Here is a 16297-nt window from a genome sequence, read left to right on the forward strand (position 1 = left end):
ACACAATTTTAAATTTAAGATCCCAAGATATCTATGCCAGGAAATGAAGCAAATGAACGTTTTTGAAGGGCTTATTATAAACTCTTTTAATTTAGCAATCTAAATAGCACAATTATATCCTATTTCATATAAAATACTAAGGATCTACAAGAAGTCAGGTTGCAAGATTTGTTAGCTTCAGGTCTACCTTAATGCTTCTCCTTATCTCAGTCAAAATAAAACACATTTTCAATGAAAATACATTAAAGAATCAAAGCAAAATTATAAACAATTTCTGATTTCTTATCAAATATTAGCTCAACAAAAGAAAAAGAGTTAAACATGTTAGAAGAATATACTCGAAGGGTTTCACAAAGCCTGGAGTTCATTCACTGCCCTGAGTCTTTCCTACAGGTTTTATTCCTTGGAGAAAATAATTGAAGTCAACCAAAAATCAAAAGTTGGTCTCTTCAGTGGGGGACAAGTGTCGAGGAAAGTCAGACTGTGCTCTCCAGGCTCTTCCTACCTGTTCAAATCCTTGGAGCCCAAAAAAACAAAAACAACAACAACAATGAGAGACCACAGCGTTCACTCAATTACTGGGCTAAAGGGATGATCTCATTTCATCTGATCCCTCAGCTTACCCCTCTCTATTTTCTTAACCCTACTCCTTTTCTTCCTTAGATCAAACCCCTTGCCTGCCCCTTCTCTTCAACAATTCTACTTCTGAGAAACAATTCAGAAGACAAATTATGGCAGAGACGCCCAGGCTAGGGTACAGCATAAACCAAGTTGTTGGCCCAGGTGTTCCCAATCTACCTCTCCCACTTAGCCAGTCTCACTCAGGAAAGATTTATAAAGGAAAGGAAAGGAAAGGAAAGACCTTCCAGGTCTCAGTCCTTGTTGTCTTTCAAACTGTCACACCCCAAGGGACCAATGGGAATCTGCTTTCCCATATCAATTCCTGCTGCATGGTGTCCCTGAAAACCCTCCCAGAATGGGGGAACTGGGTAGTAATGTTTTAGTCACCCAACTCACCCTTGATGGCTTGATCACTACTGACTGTATCATGCAGAGTAAGAATAAATCCTGAGTAAAGACTGTACTCTTTTCTTATTTCTTTATTGTGGTAAAAAATACATAAAATTTACCATTTAAACCTTTTAAGTATACAGTTCAGTGGCTTTAAATACATTCACATTATTGTGCAACCATCACCATCATCCATCTCCAGAACTTTTCACCTTCCCAAACTGAAACTCCATACCCATTAAACAACAGCTATCCACCTTCCCCTCCTGTCATCCCCTGGAAACCACAATTTTACTTTTTCTCTCTATGAATTTGGCTACTCTAAGTACCTCCTTGAAACAGGAATCATACAATATTTGTTCTTTTGTGACAGGCTTATTTCACTTAGCATAATGTGTTCAGGGTTCATTCTTACTGCAGCATGGGTCAGAATTTCATTCTTCTTAAAGGCTGAATAATACTCCATTGTCTGTATATACATTTTATTTATTCATTCACATGTAGAGGAACACCTGGGTTGCTTCCATGTTTCAGCTATTGTGACTAATACTGCTATGAACATGGTTGTACAAATACCTCTTTGAGACCTTGCTTACACTCTTTTGGTATATATCCAAAGTAGAATTGCTGTATCATATGATAATTCTATGTTTCATTTTTGAAGAACTGTCTTACTGGTTTTTTCTTTCCTTGAAATTTTAAATGTATAACCAATATAATCATTATATTTTTCTAATCAGATCCATGCTTAGGACAGCAGTGGTCAGATATGCTTTATTTCTAATGTTGTAATTGTCCTACAACTAGTCACATTGTAAATAACTAGTCTTGTTGATGACTGATGGGTAAAGTTGCATGCTACCCAGCAGTCAACAAGCACTTCTAGCAAACCTCTGACATGCTGGGTTCCAATTACGTGGCAGGGACACAAACGAAAATATGTCAGTCCTTGTCCTTAAGAGTTAGATAAAAAAAAAGAGAATGGTCACAATGGAGTTAAGCATTACAGTAGAGTACTTCTAAAAGTATATCTTTATCTAGAAATATAAGAATGCAGAGGCCACAGAAATTTTTGTAGTTCCAAAGGCTAAAGTGGAACTTTAGCTATGCTAATTGCTTCTTGGATGTGAAGCCACAAGGGGTTCTAACACTTTTAAAGGGTTTCATTGGTCTAGAAACCCTCTTCCTCTTTGGGGTAGAAGAGTACTTATTAGGTCTCTCTCTCTTCTTTATCACCAGACGATCAAAGAGAACTAAGAGAGGAAGAACTCATTTATCTTCCTCTCATTCTGTCTCCTGAGTAGAGAATGTGGCTTCTCTTTTATAAATAAAAGGTTTAGTTTAGCTGCTTATTTTATCTTTTTCTCCCCCCTCCCCTATTTGATCATTTAAGAATTACTAATCTTAGAAACAACCCAAATGTCCACCAACAAATGAATGGATAAACAAAAAGTAGTAATATATGGTATATACATACAATGGATTCAGTCTTAAAGAGGAAGGAAATCCTGACACATACTACAACGTGGATAAACTACACTAAGTGAAATAAGCCAGACACAAAAGAACAAATACTGTATGATTCCTCTTAAATGAGGTACTTAGAGTAGTCAAATTCATAGAAGCAGAACTGTGGTTTCCAGGGACTGGCAGGAGGGAAAAGTGGAGAGTTATTGTTTAATGGGTAGGAAAATGAAAAAGTTCTGGAGATGGATGGTAGTGATAATTGCACAACAATATGAATGTACTTAATGCCACTGAACTGTACACTTAAAATGGTTAAAAGGTAAATCTTATGTTATTGTATATTTTACGATCACAGAAACAAAAAACAAAATGAATTACCAATCAAAAAAACAAAAACACAATTTAAAAAAAAATCCACAACCTTTTGCTGAAGTAAAATGACAGAACATATCCTATGTGCTTACTGCTGAGGCCATGAGGAGGATCTGTTGGCTATCTCCAATGCCTTGCATTAGCCTTACCTTATTTACTAAGAACTAACAGAATTTCTGAAGTACTTAAAAAACAAAAACAAAAAACACTTTAATCCACCTGTCTTCAACTGCATCACTTACCACTTTAGAAGGCAGTTTCTGAAAAAGTTCGCTAATGAGACGTCCTGATGGATTTGTGGCTACAACTATGGCTTCAAGAAGCTGCTCCAGGATCTCCTTCAAGTAACTTGGAGAAGACTGGGGAGAGGCGGTTGTAAGGAATGAGAGAGGGAAGAAATATGTACCTTGGTGAGAGAAATCCAAAAATAAATGCTGATATTAAACAGCTTCTAAAATTTTACAGCTAATTCAAAAGAGCAACTTCTAAACAATACTTAAAATTTTAAGTACAATTTTCAAGAATACCACAGAAATTCTCTGATGCTGGTCATGAGGGGTTACACTCCCAGGACAGCATATTTGAAACTAATGAGGCCACTCATATTATTTCAGTAACTAAATCCTTTGAATCAGGTCCTTTTACTGAACTCTATTCACAGCAAACACTGCAACAGTGAAGTTAAAGTGCCATATGTGTGAAATGATGGAAATGCATACCTTTCAAGGGTCTGAGTAACTGAGATGGAGAAAACGTGCCCCATGATACCTGCCCATTTCTGTATCTGCTGTTCACGTCTACTGAAATCTTGGTATTCTGGTGGAACAACTAAATACTTCTGGAACTACATACTTTTAACTATGGGGTGCTCTGCCAGATCTAACAACCGAATTCAAGTTATATCAAAATTGAATGGAGATTAAGCCAATTGATGCAATCACTTCTGCTCTCCACACTGGCTGGCTTACTCCTACCTTAGTCACTGTTTCAATATGGGAAAAGATATGTCCCAAAGAGTAGGTGGACAGGGAGGGTCTAAGTCTGAAGCCAGTTTCTAGAGCAGCAGTCCCCAAGCTTTTTGGCCTCAGGGACTGGTTTCGTGGAAGAAAATTTTTCCACGGATGGGGAGGGTGGGTGGTCAGGTGGTAATGCGAGCAATGCAGAGGATGGTTCAGGTGGTAACGAGAGCAATGGGGAGCGGCAGATGGAAGCGTCGCTCGCTCGCCTGCCGTTCACCTCCTGTTGTGCAGCCTGGTTCCTAACAGGCCATGGACCCCTGTTCTACAGTCAGAAATGGGATGTCTCAGTCAAGGTTTATATTAAATAGTATTTTAAGTCCAAACCATGTTTTGGGCATATAAAGTAAAGATTAATGGTTAATTCTGGTTTAAATCATAAAAGCACTAGTATTTTTGTCCTAATCCAACAGAAGTCTTATTTAGTAAAGCCTCAATTTTAAAGTCCAACATTAAGCCCAGAGACAGGGTACTGACATCTCTTGAGCCTACCAGCACAACACCTGGCAAACAGACACGCAATAAATATTTAACATATAAGATATGTGATTAGCTGAGACTCACCAACCACCTAAGCTTAGAGAAGAACCAAGATAACACTGATGAAAGCAGACGAAAATATTCGTGTTTAAGTCATTTACTTACTAGTTAAAACATGACACTACAGAGTAAGCTTCAAAGAGGTGAGTTATGTCCTGCAGCCAAGATTCCTCTTCTCCCAACCCAACCAGCTACTTTGGAAAAATGTTGCAGATGACAAAGGGAGCAGGGAGTATGAATGCATTCACATAACTTATTCTTTGGGTGTCTTACTATTTAGTTGCAGAAGAGAGATGCAATTCCTTTTACTGTTCTTTTTCCTCTTTTTAAACATGTGTGTTCATTCAGCAAGTATTTTTCAGTACCTACATGTCGGGCAGAGTCTAGATGCCAGAATAGGTAAACAAGGTGATATCTTTTGTGGAGCTATCATTTTACTTGAGGAAGACAGAAAGTAAACACATAAACTAATTCTAAATATGTTATTTCACATATAGTGATAAAAACTATAGATCACAGAACAGAGTGATGTGATGATGGGAAAGGAGGAGCACAGAGCAAACAATTTGACAGAGTGGTTAGGAAAGTCTTCTCTCAGTTTTTTTTTTTTTTTTTTTTTTGTGGTACGGGGGCCTCTCACTGTTGTGGCCTCTCCCGTTGCGGAGCACAGGCTCCGGACACGCAGGCTCAGCGGCCATGGCTCACGGGCCCAGCCGCTCCGCGGCACGTGGGATCCTCCCGGACCAGGGCACGAACCCACGTCCCCTGCGTCGGCAGGTGGACTCTCAACCACTGCGCCACGAGGGAAGCCCCTTCTCCCAGTTTACATTACTTTAAGTGATGTTAGAATAATGCAGAAGACATAGTCACAGGCAGAGTCAAAGGAAGCAGAAGTAAGAGCAACTGCAAAATTCCAGAGGCAGGAACACACCTGGCATGTTCTAGGAACCAGCCTAACCCACAAAAATATTCCTAACTAAAGTGACTTCATCAACTTTCCAACTTTCAATCACAACACTGCCTACCCTTACAAAATATCTCAATATAGCAATACTGGACCAGTCCTTGATAATATGAAGATTCTCTTTAAAACTGAGCAGGAAATATGCATTAATGTAAGAGCAATTCATGAAAGCAACCATGCATGTTACATGTAGTGCAGGATGTCCTAGAATCCCTTGTAACTGGAATGGGGCTCGCTGGCTGCGTGTTCCTTTACCCTCCCACTTACCAACACAACTGCACAGAAAGCCCACCTGCCCACAGTGGCCAAGAGAAATCACAGGCAGGGGCCTCATCCACCTCCCAGTAGCCTATCTATCACCTATTCCAGTGGCACACTTACTCCTTCAGTCACTGTGCCTTGATTGTCTTGCCCATCTTCATCATCATCTTCATCATCTGCTTCTCCTTTCTGAACAAACTCATTTCTTGTTCGAAGGTACAAATCCCAGAGTTTGCAAGCAGCTTTATATTCAGGAGAATCTGGCTGTACATTAGCAAGGAGAAGAGAAAAAAAATATCACTTTAGTATTTTATTGTAAATCAGTTACTACTTTTAAAGCATCCTGTTCCAGCAGATTGGTATTCTAAGACACAACTTTGAAAACTCTATTACAAATTTAAAAATTCTTACGAGTAAAAGATACATGGAAAAAAAAAAAAAAGATACATGGGCCTCAATTCCTCTTCTGAAGAACTAAGTGTATGTTTTAAAGGCATTCTGGAATGAAATTATTTTATTTATTTATGCCCTATCTCATTACAGAAAGACTTGAAGAAAAAAATAAATGATTTGCTAAATAAAGGCTAATTATTACTAATACACTAAGAAAGGCAATTTAAAGGATAAGACCCAGCTTAAGGGATACAAGACTAAAGGACAGAAGCTAATGATTGTCCTGATTACCACTTCTATTTTTAAACTATTTAACACCTTATTTGAATATTTTCTTTTCCTGAAGTATGGTGGGGATAAACTAACTGAAACTTTCCAGTAAGAACAATGCTGGGGGACTTCCCTGGTGGTCCAGTGGCTAAGACTCTGTGCTCCTAATGCAGGGGGCCCGGGTTTGATCCCTGGTCAGAGAACTAGATCCCACATGCCACAGTTAAAGATCCCTTGTGCTACAACAAAGACCCCCCACGCCACAACTAAGACCCGGTACAGCCAAATAAATAAATAAATATTTTTAAAAAAGAAAAAGAATAATGCTGGATGCAATGTTAAACTAAGAGTAAAGCTTTAAAAATGTATCCGTGTGCTGCCAATAAGGAGTAAGCAATGTTCATAAAAGCAAGAATAGAGTAAAAGCAGGAACCCGGATGAACAAGAACACTGCCTTCACCTGAAGGCACCTATAAGACAAGATAACCTAACCTTTAGTTTTCAAGCCTCCTTGAGGCTGCAAGGACAAGAGATAAAGGCCAGGGTCTGCCCAAAGCTGGGAATCCAAAGGCCATGGATGCAGTGTAACTGGGAATTCAAAACAATTCAGTTTCTCTGCTGCCAGGGAAAAGGAAGACTACCGACCTCAACCTCCACCCAGCTAAACCCATGGCACTTTGGAGAGAAGAGAGGCATGAGAGGAATCTCCTCTGAGAACTCTTCAACATAAGCTAGCCCTAACGAAGAGAGGCCAGGTGCCTGGGATAAGCAACAAATCTTCTCTAGATGAACCCAACTTCAATCTAAGCCTAAGTCTCCCTATAGATAAAGTTCCAAGAAATATAAGTTCATAGTCAAAATTCATGAAACACACAAGAATAAGAATCACAAGAGGACTTCCCTGGTGGTGCAGTGGTAGAGAATCTGTCTGCTAATGCAGGGGACATGGGTTCAATCCCTGGTCTGGGAAGATCCCACATGCCGAGGAGCAACAAGCCCATCCACCACAACTACTGAGCCTGCACTCTAGAGCCTACGCACCACGACTACAGAGCCCACGTGCTGCAGCTACTGAAGCCTGCACGCCTAGAGCCCATGCTCCACAATGAGAAGCCACCGCAATGAGAAGCCCACGCACCGCAACGAAGAGTAGCCCCCGCTTGCCACAACCAGAGAAAGCCCATGCACAGCAACAAAGACCCAGTGCAGCCAAATATCAAAGGGAAAAAATAAGAAAAGAGTCACAAGAGAAAGCTAGCAGAAATGACAGCAAAAACACATGCAAATAATTCAGATATTGAATTATCTGCTACAGAATAAAAAATATGTTGAAAACGTTTAAAGAATAGGACTGAAGACATAAGCAATCCCCAAAATAGAAACTACTTCGAAAATAAGAAAAATATAAACATTAAAATGTAAGAACTCAATAGATTGGTTTAAGAGCAGATTTCAAAGAAAAATATAAGAACTGGGGGCTTCCCTCGTGGCACAGTGTTTAAGAATCCGCCTCCCAATGGAGGGGACACAGGTTTGAGCCCTGGTCCAGGAAGATCCCACATGCTGCTGAGCAACTAAGCCCGTGCGCCACAACTACTGAGCCTGTGCTCTAGACCCCGTGAGCCACAACTACTGAAGCCCGTGCACCACAACTACTGAAGCCCGTGTGCCTACAGCCCGTGCTCTGCAACAAGAGAAGCCACTGCAATGAGAAGCCCGTGTACTGCAATGAAGATCCAATGCAGCCAAATATAAATAAATTAATTAAAAATATATATACATTAAAAAAAAAGAAAAACATAAGAACTAAAAATATGACCTAAAAAGCAATAGTAACACAAAAAAGGGGACTACAAAAAGTTAAGAGAAATGGAAACCTAAGAGAGTTCTAATATAACAGCCAGTCACAGTTCTACAAGAAGAGAGAATGGGGAAAGGGCAATATACAAAGACACAATGGCTGAAAACTTTCCAGAACTGATGAAAAATACCAACCCAAAGATTTAGAAAGATCTACAACTCCCAAATTCTATAATAATAAGATATTCGTATCTAGACATATCACAGTGCAACTGCAGAATATAAGAGACATAAAGAAAATACTAAAGATAGCTAGAAAGAAAAGACAGGTAACCTTCAAAGGAAATACAGTTATACTGACAGATAGTTCTCAATAGCAATATAAGAATGAAGAATAAAGACAGTAATATATTTGTAAGTAAAAAAAGTGACTATATAAAACAGTAACATTATTTTATGGGATTAAAAATTTATCACAATAGAAATAAAATACAAAACATCAATAGCATAAATAAAAAGATCAGAGTTACATTATTCTAAGGTTTTGCATTATTTAGAAGGGCATTTAAGATACCAATTTATTTATTTATTTATTTGGCTGCATTGGGTCTTCATTGCTGCACGCAGGCTTTCTCTAGTTGCAGCGAGCAGGGGCTACTCTTCGCTGTGGTGTGTAGGCTTCTCATTGCGGTGGCTTCTCTTGTGAAGCATGGGCTCTAGGTGCACGGGCTTTAGTAGTTGTGGCACGTAGGCTCAGTAGTGTGGCTCGCAGGCTCTAGAGCACAGGCTCAGTAGTTGTGGCACATGGGCTTAGTTGCTCTGTGGCATGTGGGATCTTCCCAGGCCAGGGCTCGAACCCGTGTCCCCTGCATTGGTAGGCAGATTCTTAACCACTGCGCCACCAGGGAAGCCCCAAACTCTACACTTTAAAAGAGTGTGTGAATTATATCTTAATTAAAGAAAAAATATATACACACAGCATTAAGAATAAATCTAACATTTCTGCAGAATCTTGATGAAAAAACATTTAAAGCTATGCTAAAAAGACAAATGAAGACGTACCAAATTCACAGACTGGAATAATCAACATCACAATTATGTCAATTCTCCAAAATACAATCTACACAGCCCATGCAATTCCAATACAAATTCAAACAATCTTTTTGGTCCTTGTTGACTTAACACACTAATATTAAAATGTATAAAAATAATCAAAACAGTTTCTTTGCCAGATAAAGAATTATAAAGCCACAGAAATTAAGGTAGAAATAGAATAGCTCAGTTTTAGATAAGCTGGCCAGAACAAAAGGAACAGAATAAAGGGCCACAAAGAGACCCATGAGCACATGGAATCAATGCCAGCATTACCACCACAGACAAATGTGAAGCGGATGGCCATTTCAAGGTGCTGCTTATACCTGTGGAAAAAAAATAGATCGCTACCTCAGAGAAGACACAACAATCAATCCCAGCTGCACTAAAGGCTTATACACGAAAGACAAGACTATTAAACTTTCAGAAGAAAATAAGAGAATATCTTTATAATCTTTGGGCAGGAGAGTTTTCTGAAACAAGATACAAAGAAGGATAAACCACAAAGTTAAAGACTAATAAATCTAACTATATTAAAATAAAAAACCTTCTGTTCATCAAAAGACACCACAGGGACTTCCCTGGTGGTCCAGTGGGTGGGACTCCACGCTCCCAATGCAGGGGGCCCGGGTTTGATCCTTGGTCGGGGAACTAGATCCCACATGCATGCCGCAACTAAGAAGTCCGCATGCCACAACTAAAGATCCTGCATGCTGCAACCAAACATGCCGCAACTAAGACCTGGTGCAGCCAAAATAAATATATAAATATTAAAAAAAAAAAGACACCACAAAGAGTGAAAAAATAGTCAAACAGTGGGAGAAGATATTTGCAACACACATAACCAAAAAAAGGATTAGTATCTAGAACAAAAAAATTTCTGAAAGTAAATATGAAAATGACAAACAACCCAAGAAACGGGCAAAAGATTTGAGCAGACACAGAAGAAACAAGAATGGGTCATAATCATATTAATCTTCAGTTTTCTTTACTAACAAGAGAAATGCAAACTCAAACTACCAAATGAAAAACCACTACTTATCTACCAGCCTGATAAATATTAAAAAGCCACACAATTACCAAATTGGATATCTTCCAAATTTGATGCTTTCTTACCTTATAATAGGCCTTTGCATTGTTAAAAAGCAACTGGAAGTCAGCAGTCAGCAGATTAACATCATCATACTCTTCCATTTTTAGTTTCTGTTGGATTTTCATCAAGTCAATGGGCTGAGAAACCACTTCATAATAGTCTGGTTGATTTCTGTCAATAATTTAATGTTTTTTAAAAAGATATTTATTAATCAAAAGCCCATAAAAAGTTATGTCTCAAAACTCTGTGGTAATGTCCAACACGCCAAGTGACAGAACATACTAGATGTACTCTCATTATTGGAACTGAGAAGGAATAACAAAAGCAAGACGAATATGCACGCCCTTTTCAAAATACATATTGGTGATATAGAAACCTAAATTAACATCTGTGATAGTCTTTTATATGCAAAATATTTAAGATTTAAGGCACCAACACTAAAACCATGTCAATGGTATCTCCTGTAAATGAAAATGACTTACCTTTCATGGGGTTCAATAATGGCTGAAAACAGGTATGTTCCAAAGCTCTTTATAAACTTACGAAATGGATTATCTTTCTTCAGGTAGTGACCACAGAACTTTCTCTACCAAGTGCTATCAAGTGCCCAGTATATATGCTGCTCTAACATCAAGTACTAAAGTGACAAAAGAGAAAGATGAGGCCCTTGGCACAAGGAGCTTACCAAAGATAAAAGGGCATAAGACATGAACAAACATGACAAAACAAAAAAGGCATGGGAATGATACACAGAAAATTAAGGATAGTGGTTATCTCTTGGAGAGGAGGGGACACTTTAAAGGTAGTTACAATAATTTCTTAAGTTGGGTTTTGGTTCATGGATGTTTATTATTATTCCTTCTGGCTTTTTTTCAAATGGAGTTCCATGAGACAAGTAAACCTTCTGCAAAATTATCTAAGCAATTGTTTTTCACAATTCTCCCTCAGGGGTAGATAAAACTCATCCTAGATGTGTAAGAGGGTAAGTTACTACATATGAAGAATGTTGTCATTAAGGCTTTAATTTCTCCTGGGACACTCACTGGCTGACATGTTTTAGCCATGTATGTATGATATATTTAATTTTTTAAAACTTTTTGCTTTAACATAAAAATTGCAAGAATAGTACACAGAATGTTTTTTCTGAACCATTTGAGAGTAAGCTGCTGAAGAGTTGTGTGTTTTTCCTACAAAAAAGGACCACAGTTCAATCATCAAAATCAGAAAATTCACTTTGATACAGTCTCATCATCTAATCCTCAGAACCCATTTATATTTTGCCAACTGTTGCAAAATTGTCCTTTATAGAAAAAGGATCAATGTGAATCATGCTGCATTCAGTTATGTTTCCTCAGTTTCCTTCATTCTGAAACAGTTCCTTAGTCTTTCCTTGACTTTGATGATCTTAATACTTTTGAAAATTATAGGCCAGTTATTTTGTAGAGTGTCCCTTAATCTGGAGTTGTCTCTTCTCCTGAGGAATAAATTCTGATGATGCTATATTCATCTCACTGTATTCTATCAGGTGGCGCTTAATTTCAACTCATGCCACTACTTAGATGAGGTTGATTTTGGTCACTTGATTATGGTCTGCCAAGCTTCTCAACTGACCAAGTTACTCTTTTACCCCTTGTACTTTATGGAAAGGTAACTCCAGGCTATGTAACAGCCTGTGACACGGCTACTGTCCACAACCCCTACCCCATACCCCCACCGCTTGTCTCCCTTGCAGATTCCTACCTTGCTCAGCCTCACCTAATGACTTTGAATTCTCCAGGAAGGGAAAGGAAGAAGAGTAAATTAAGTTTTTAAACCCTTATCAACTACTTATGATTTCAGTGAACTACAAAATTAAGTACGAGGGGATAAAAGGAGTATTCAATCTGCTATTCAAAGAAAGTGTAAGAACATAAAGGTCTCAGTGAGTAACAACAAAGGCCCACCCAGGCCTAACATCAGTGTTGTCAGTGGTACCAAGGGACTTTCTCAGAGTGAACATTAGGGCTTTGTTAACTTGCTATGCTAGATGGCTCTCCCCGCCTGGGCCTGATGGGCCATAGTCCACTGCTCCTTACTAAAGCTGGGCCTCGGCAGCCTCTCAGGCTTGGGGGATTATCTGTAGACAACTGACAATGCAATGAGGACACATACCTAGAAAGGACATTATCTCCCAGAAGCTCTGCTAGGGGGTTCCTCACAAACATTTTCAGAATTGCCATATAGAAAAAAAGGTCAGGATCCAACATTCCACTCTATATAATGTGATCAAAACAAGGTCCCCTCACTTTGAAAATGAAATAGCTCTAACTGGTTTTTCCCACTTAAATCAACATACGGAAAAGTATAGAAAAGTAAAAACTGTCCCTATTCATCCAGAGTTAAAAGCACTATTAATATTCTTCCAGACTCTGTGCACACATACACACACACATAGGATTGTGAAGTACATGTCTTAAGAGCTTTTCTCTTTCAACAATAGGTGAGGGCACCCTGCCATAATATGGCCACAGAATAGTCAAAGCACAACTAAGAGTTTTAACCAGAAAAGTGAGAAACACTCTGCCTGATGTGCAGAGCCTGCTGGCTACCCCTAAACCTATTTTGCCTCCTTCCCAAGATGACAGCATTCTAAGCTCCTGCCTGGGTACTAAAGGCCAAATTCTTAGCCACGTTGCAGCTAAGTTCTGACCAATGCAAGAGCTGAAATGTACCACGTCCAGGTCACATCCTAACATGTTTCTTTTTTCCTATGGGCCAGAAGGTAGTTGTGGTGGTGAGCCGTCTCAGACCATGCAGACAAGGGCGATACCCCAAGCACAGCAGAATAAAAAGACAGACAGTATCTCGGCCCTGAAGACCTCACAGAATAGGCGTTGTACATGAGAGAAAGCAATTGTTCTTGTTTCAGCCATTGTTAATTTGGATGTCCTAGTACAAGCAGCCTAACATACTAATCAAAACAAAGTCTCAAAAAGAGATTCACAAATGCATGGCTCTGAGCAGTACTTCTTCCCACAAGCTCTTGAGAAAACATGCATTCCACAGAGGAGGAGCAGAGACGCAGGCAGGCACAGCACTGGGGGGAAGGCAGCAGTGCTCCTAAAGTACTGCGTCATGGAGGCTAGAAGACAGTGCTCTAGCACCAAAGGCCTGTATTTTCTGCCCCTCAGCTGGTGGAAAGCAGGCAGCAGAGGGGCAGTCCTTTTCCATGAGGTGCTTGTGTACTACAATATGATGCTGCTTCCCTATACAACATACTGGTTAAGACCACAGGCTTTAGAATCAGAAAAACCTGAGTCTGAATTCTGGTTATCCTCAATAGTTCTGAGAACTTGTACAAGTTGTCATCTATAAACTGTGATAACAATACTGCTCAGGTTTAAACAAGATGAGGCCTGGAAAGCACTTAGTACTGTGTCTAGCATGTAGTAAGCAATAAATATGGGCTTTTAGTAACATATGCTAATTAAATGACAACTTTCAAAAGATTGTTACTGATTAACTGCAATCTGGAGAGGGATTTCATTAAAAAAAAAAACTCTTCTTTTTTGGCATGACTAATTTACAGAGCTCTCCTCATTCAGGATGATGATACTGCATCCTTGGTGGCTCTGCTCTTTGGAGTGAGAGGTTTGCCTTCAGATCAACCTAGAGCTTGTTGGCTACCCACTGTGGCATCAACATTCATGAATGGATCTAAATCTTTAATTAACTCATTGTATTAGTTTCCAATTGTTGCTCTAACAAATTACCACAAAATTAATGGCTTAAAACAACACAAATTTATTTTAGATAGGTAGGTAGATAGATAGATCCTAGTGGTTCTGATTCTCTGGAGAACCCTGACTAATATGGTCTTCCAATTTCATTCTTCTTTTTCAGGATGGTTTTTTTTGTTTCTGAAAAAAATTCTGTTGGGATTTTGTTATGTTTTGCATTGACTCTGTGGACTGCTTTGGGTAATATTGGTATCTTAACAATATTAAGTTTTCCAATCCAAGAACATGGGATATCTTTCCATTTTTTGGTGTTTTAATTTCTTACAGAAGTGTGTAGTTTTCAGTGTAAAGTCTGTCACCTCGTTGGTTAGGTTTATTCTTTAATCTCCTTTTTGGATTGTTCACTGTTAAGGTACAGAAATGCAACTGATTTTTGTATATGTTGGTTTTGTATCTTGCAACTTTGCTGAATTCACCTATTACTTCTAAAAGTTTTTTAAAAACAATCAAGACTGTAAATTTCATGTTGTATATTTTTTACAACTAAAATTTTTTTCTTTAATTAAGACAAAAATTTTTTTAAATGCGCTTTGCTACACCTTGACAACTGAAACTAAAATCTAGACCCCTGTATCATCTAAGCCATTCCTTCCAAAGGAAAACTCAATTATTAAACACTTTCAACTTGGATCCGGGACCAAACCCCTCCCACTCACCTTCGCTTTGGTGCCCTAATGAAGAGCTCACAGAGGAGCCTGCCCTGCTCATCCTTATAGTCTCGGATGGTGTTGTAGAGTTCATGGCACACGGCAATCTACACATAGGAAAAGGAGAAAAATCACCAGAAAAGTGAACAGAAAGTCAGTGTAGGGGTTCTTAAAAAAAAAACAACAAAACATAAAATGCCAGTAGAGAACGATGAATCCCCAAATTCCCACATGGGAACCCAAGTCTAAAGTATGCTGACAGTACCTCTCCTTATTTAAAATCATTTAAATGATTAAATCTTTCATCAGAATATGTTACTGGTGATTTTCTTTTCCTTTAAACAAAATTAGTTCATATCACTCTTGTTTAAAAATCATCCAATAGAGGGCTTCTTACCAATCAGAGAATAAAATCTAAACTCCTAACACAGAGTATGTAGGGTATACTCTGGCTGGGCAGACTTTGCCAGTTTCCTTCTCCCTCTTGACCATCTCTCTGTAATCACAACCCATCAAATCCATTCCTGATCCAGCCCCTCTGCCTGGAACACCCTTCCCCAGTGCTCTGCAGGGCTGCTGCCTTCTGATCACAAAGAAATCTTTCCTGAAGGTATGGGCCAAAACAGCCCATATCATCCCAACTTTTCTTCTTAGCACTCATCACTAGCTGAGGATACTTTATTATTTATTTGTTCATCTGTTTATATTCTGCTTCCCCAACACTAGCATCTAAGCTCCATGTAAAAAACTAGCTCGTCTTACACATAGTTCTTTCCCAATCACCACAACAGTGCCTGGCACATGACAGCACACACTCACTTGAATGACTATATAATGTGACAAAAATGATATTCTTTATTATTTCATAATATTAAATTACACTATTACTGTAAGACTTCTGGCTAAGTGTATACTTTTCATAAAAGAAAGGTTAAGAATATCAAGCCAGAGGAAAAAGAAGCTGAGAGGCCTTGCATCTTAACTGCTTATCATTAAAGGAAAGGTAGGGAATTGTGCAGAAGGCAGAAACTGTGATCTGAGTTACTTACAGGGTCTACAGTCGGAAGATTGGAAAGTCTCCTCCTTTTCCTGCTTGGGCCTGGCGTGGACACAGAATGGTGCCCATCATCAAAGTCTCCGCTGACACTACTGGAAGGGGAGGTAGCTCTTCTTCTCTTGGAACCCATGGAATCCAACTTCTTCTATAAGAAATAATTAGCCATGTTCTTACACTGAATTTTATACTCTGCCACCAAGCCCTCAGTTGGCCACTTGCCACAAAGCTTCTGGTTCACTTAGGAGAATATTTTCACTGTTGCAAAGAAGCTTAACTATGTTTTCTTCAATGCAAGTCCTGGCCCTTGCTTTAGCCCCTTCACTTACCAGAATGCTACACTTTCAACTTGGATGGGACAAATTCAGCAACAGTATACTCATTTGTATTTACCAATTTTGAATGACTCAACCACTTCGGGCCCCAAATTTACCCTGGACTGGAATTTGGAAACCCACATAATTATATATGTGGGTACACCCACATATAATGGTGTGTTGGAGGTACTGATCCCTCAGCCCCTGAGGGAGTCAGGCAG

The 16297-nt window shown here is 39.1% G+C and overlaps 1 protein-coding gene across 5 annotated transcripts in view; it reads right to left on the minus strand.

The window, feature by feature from the left end:
- Window positions 1–16297, minus strand: part of PBRM1 (polybromo 1) — a 102654-nt gene that overhangs the window by 81916 nt on the left and 4441 nt on the right. For all 5 annotated transcript variants that reach the window (XM_060022650.1, XM_060022651.1, XM_060022654.1 and 2 more), the window contains exons 2-6: window positions 15755–15907; window positions 14715–14812; window positions 10303–10450; window positions 5752–5895; window positions 3093–3209 (exon numbers count right to left, since the gene is read on the minus strand). In XM_060022650.1, coding sequence (XP_059878633.1) covers window positions 3093–3209; window positions 5752–5895; window positions 10303–10450; window positions 14715–14812; window positions 15755–15892 — 645 coding nt within the window. In that variant the 5' untranslated portion in view covers window positions 15893–15907. The remainder of the gene's footprint in view (window positions 1–3092; window positions 3210–5751; window positions 5896–10302; window positions 10451–14714; window positions 14813–15754; window positions 15908–16297) is intronic.

The sequence above is a fragment of the Delphinus delphis genome, chromosome 10 (assembly GCF_949987515.2).
Source record: "Delphinus delphis chromosome 10, mDelDel1.2, whole genome shotgun sequence".
NCBI classification, from domain to species: domain Eukaryota; kingdom Metazoa; phylum Chordata; class Mammalia; order Artiodactyla; family Delphinidae; genus Delphinus; species Delphinus delphis.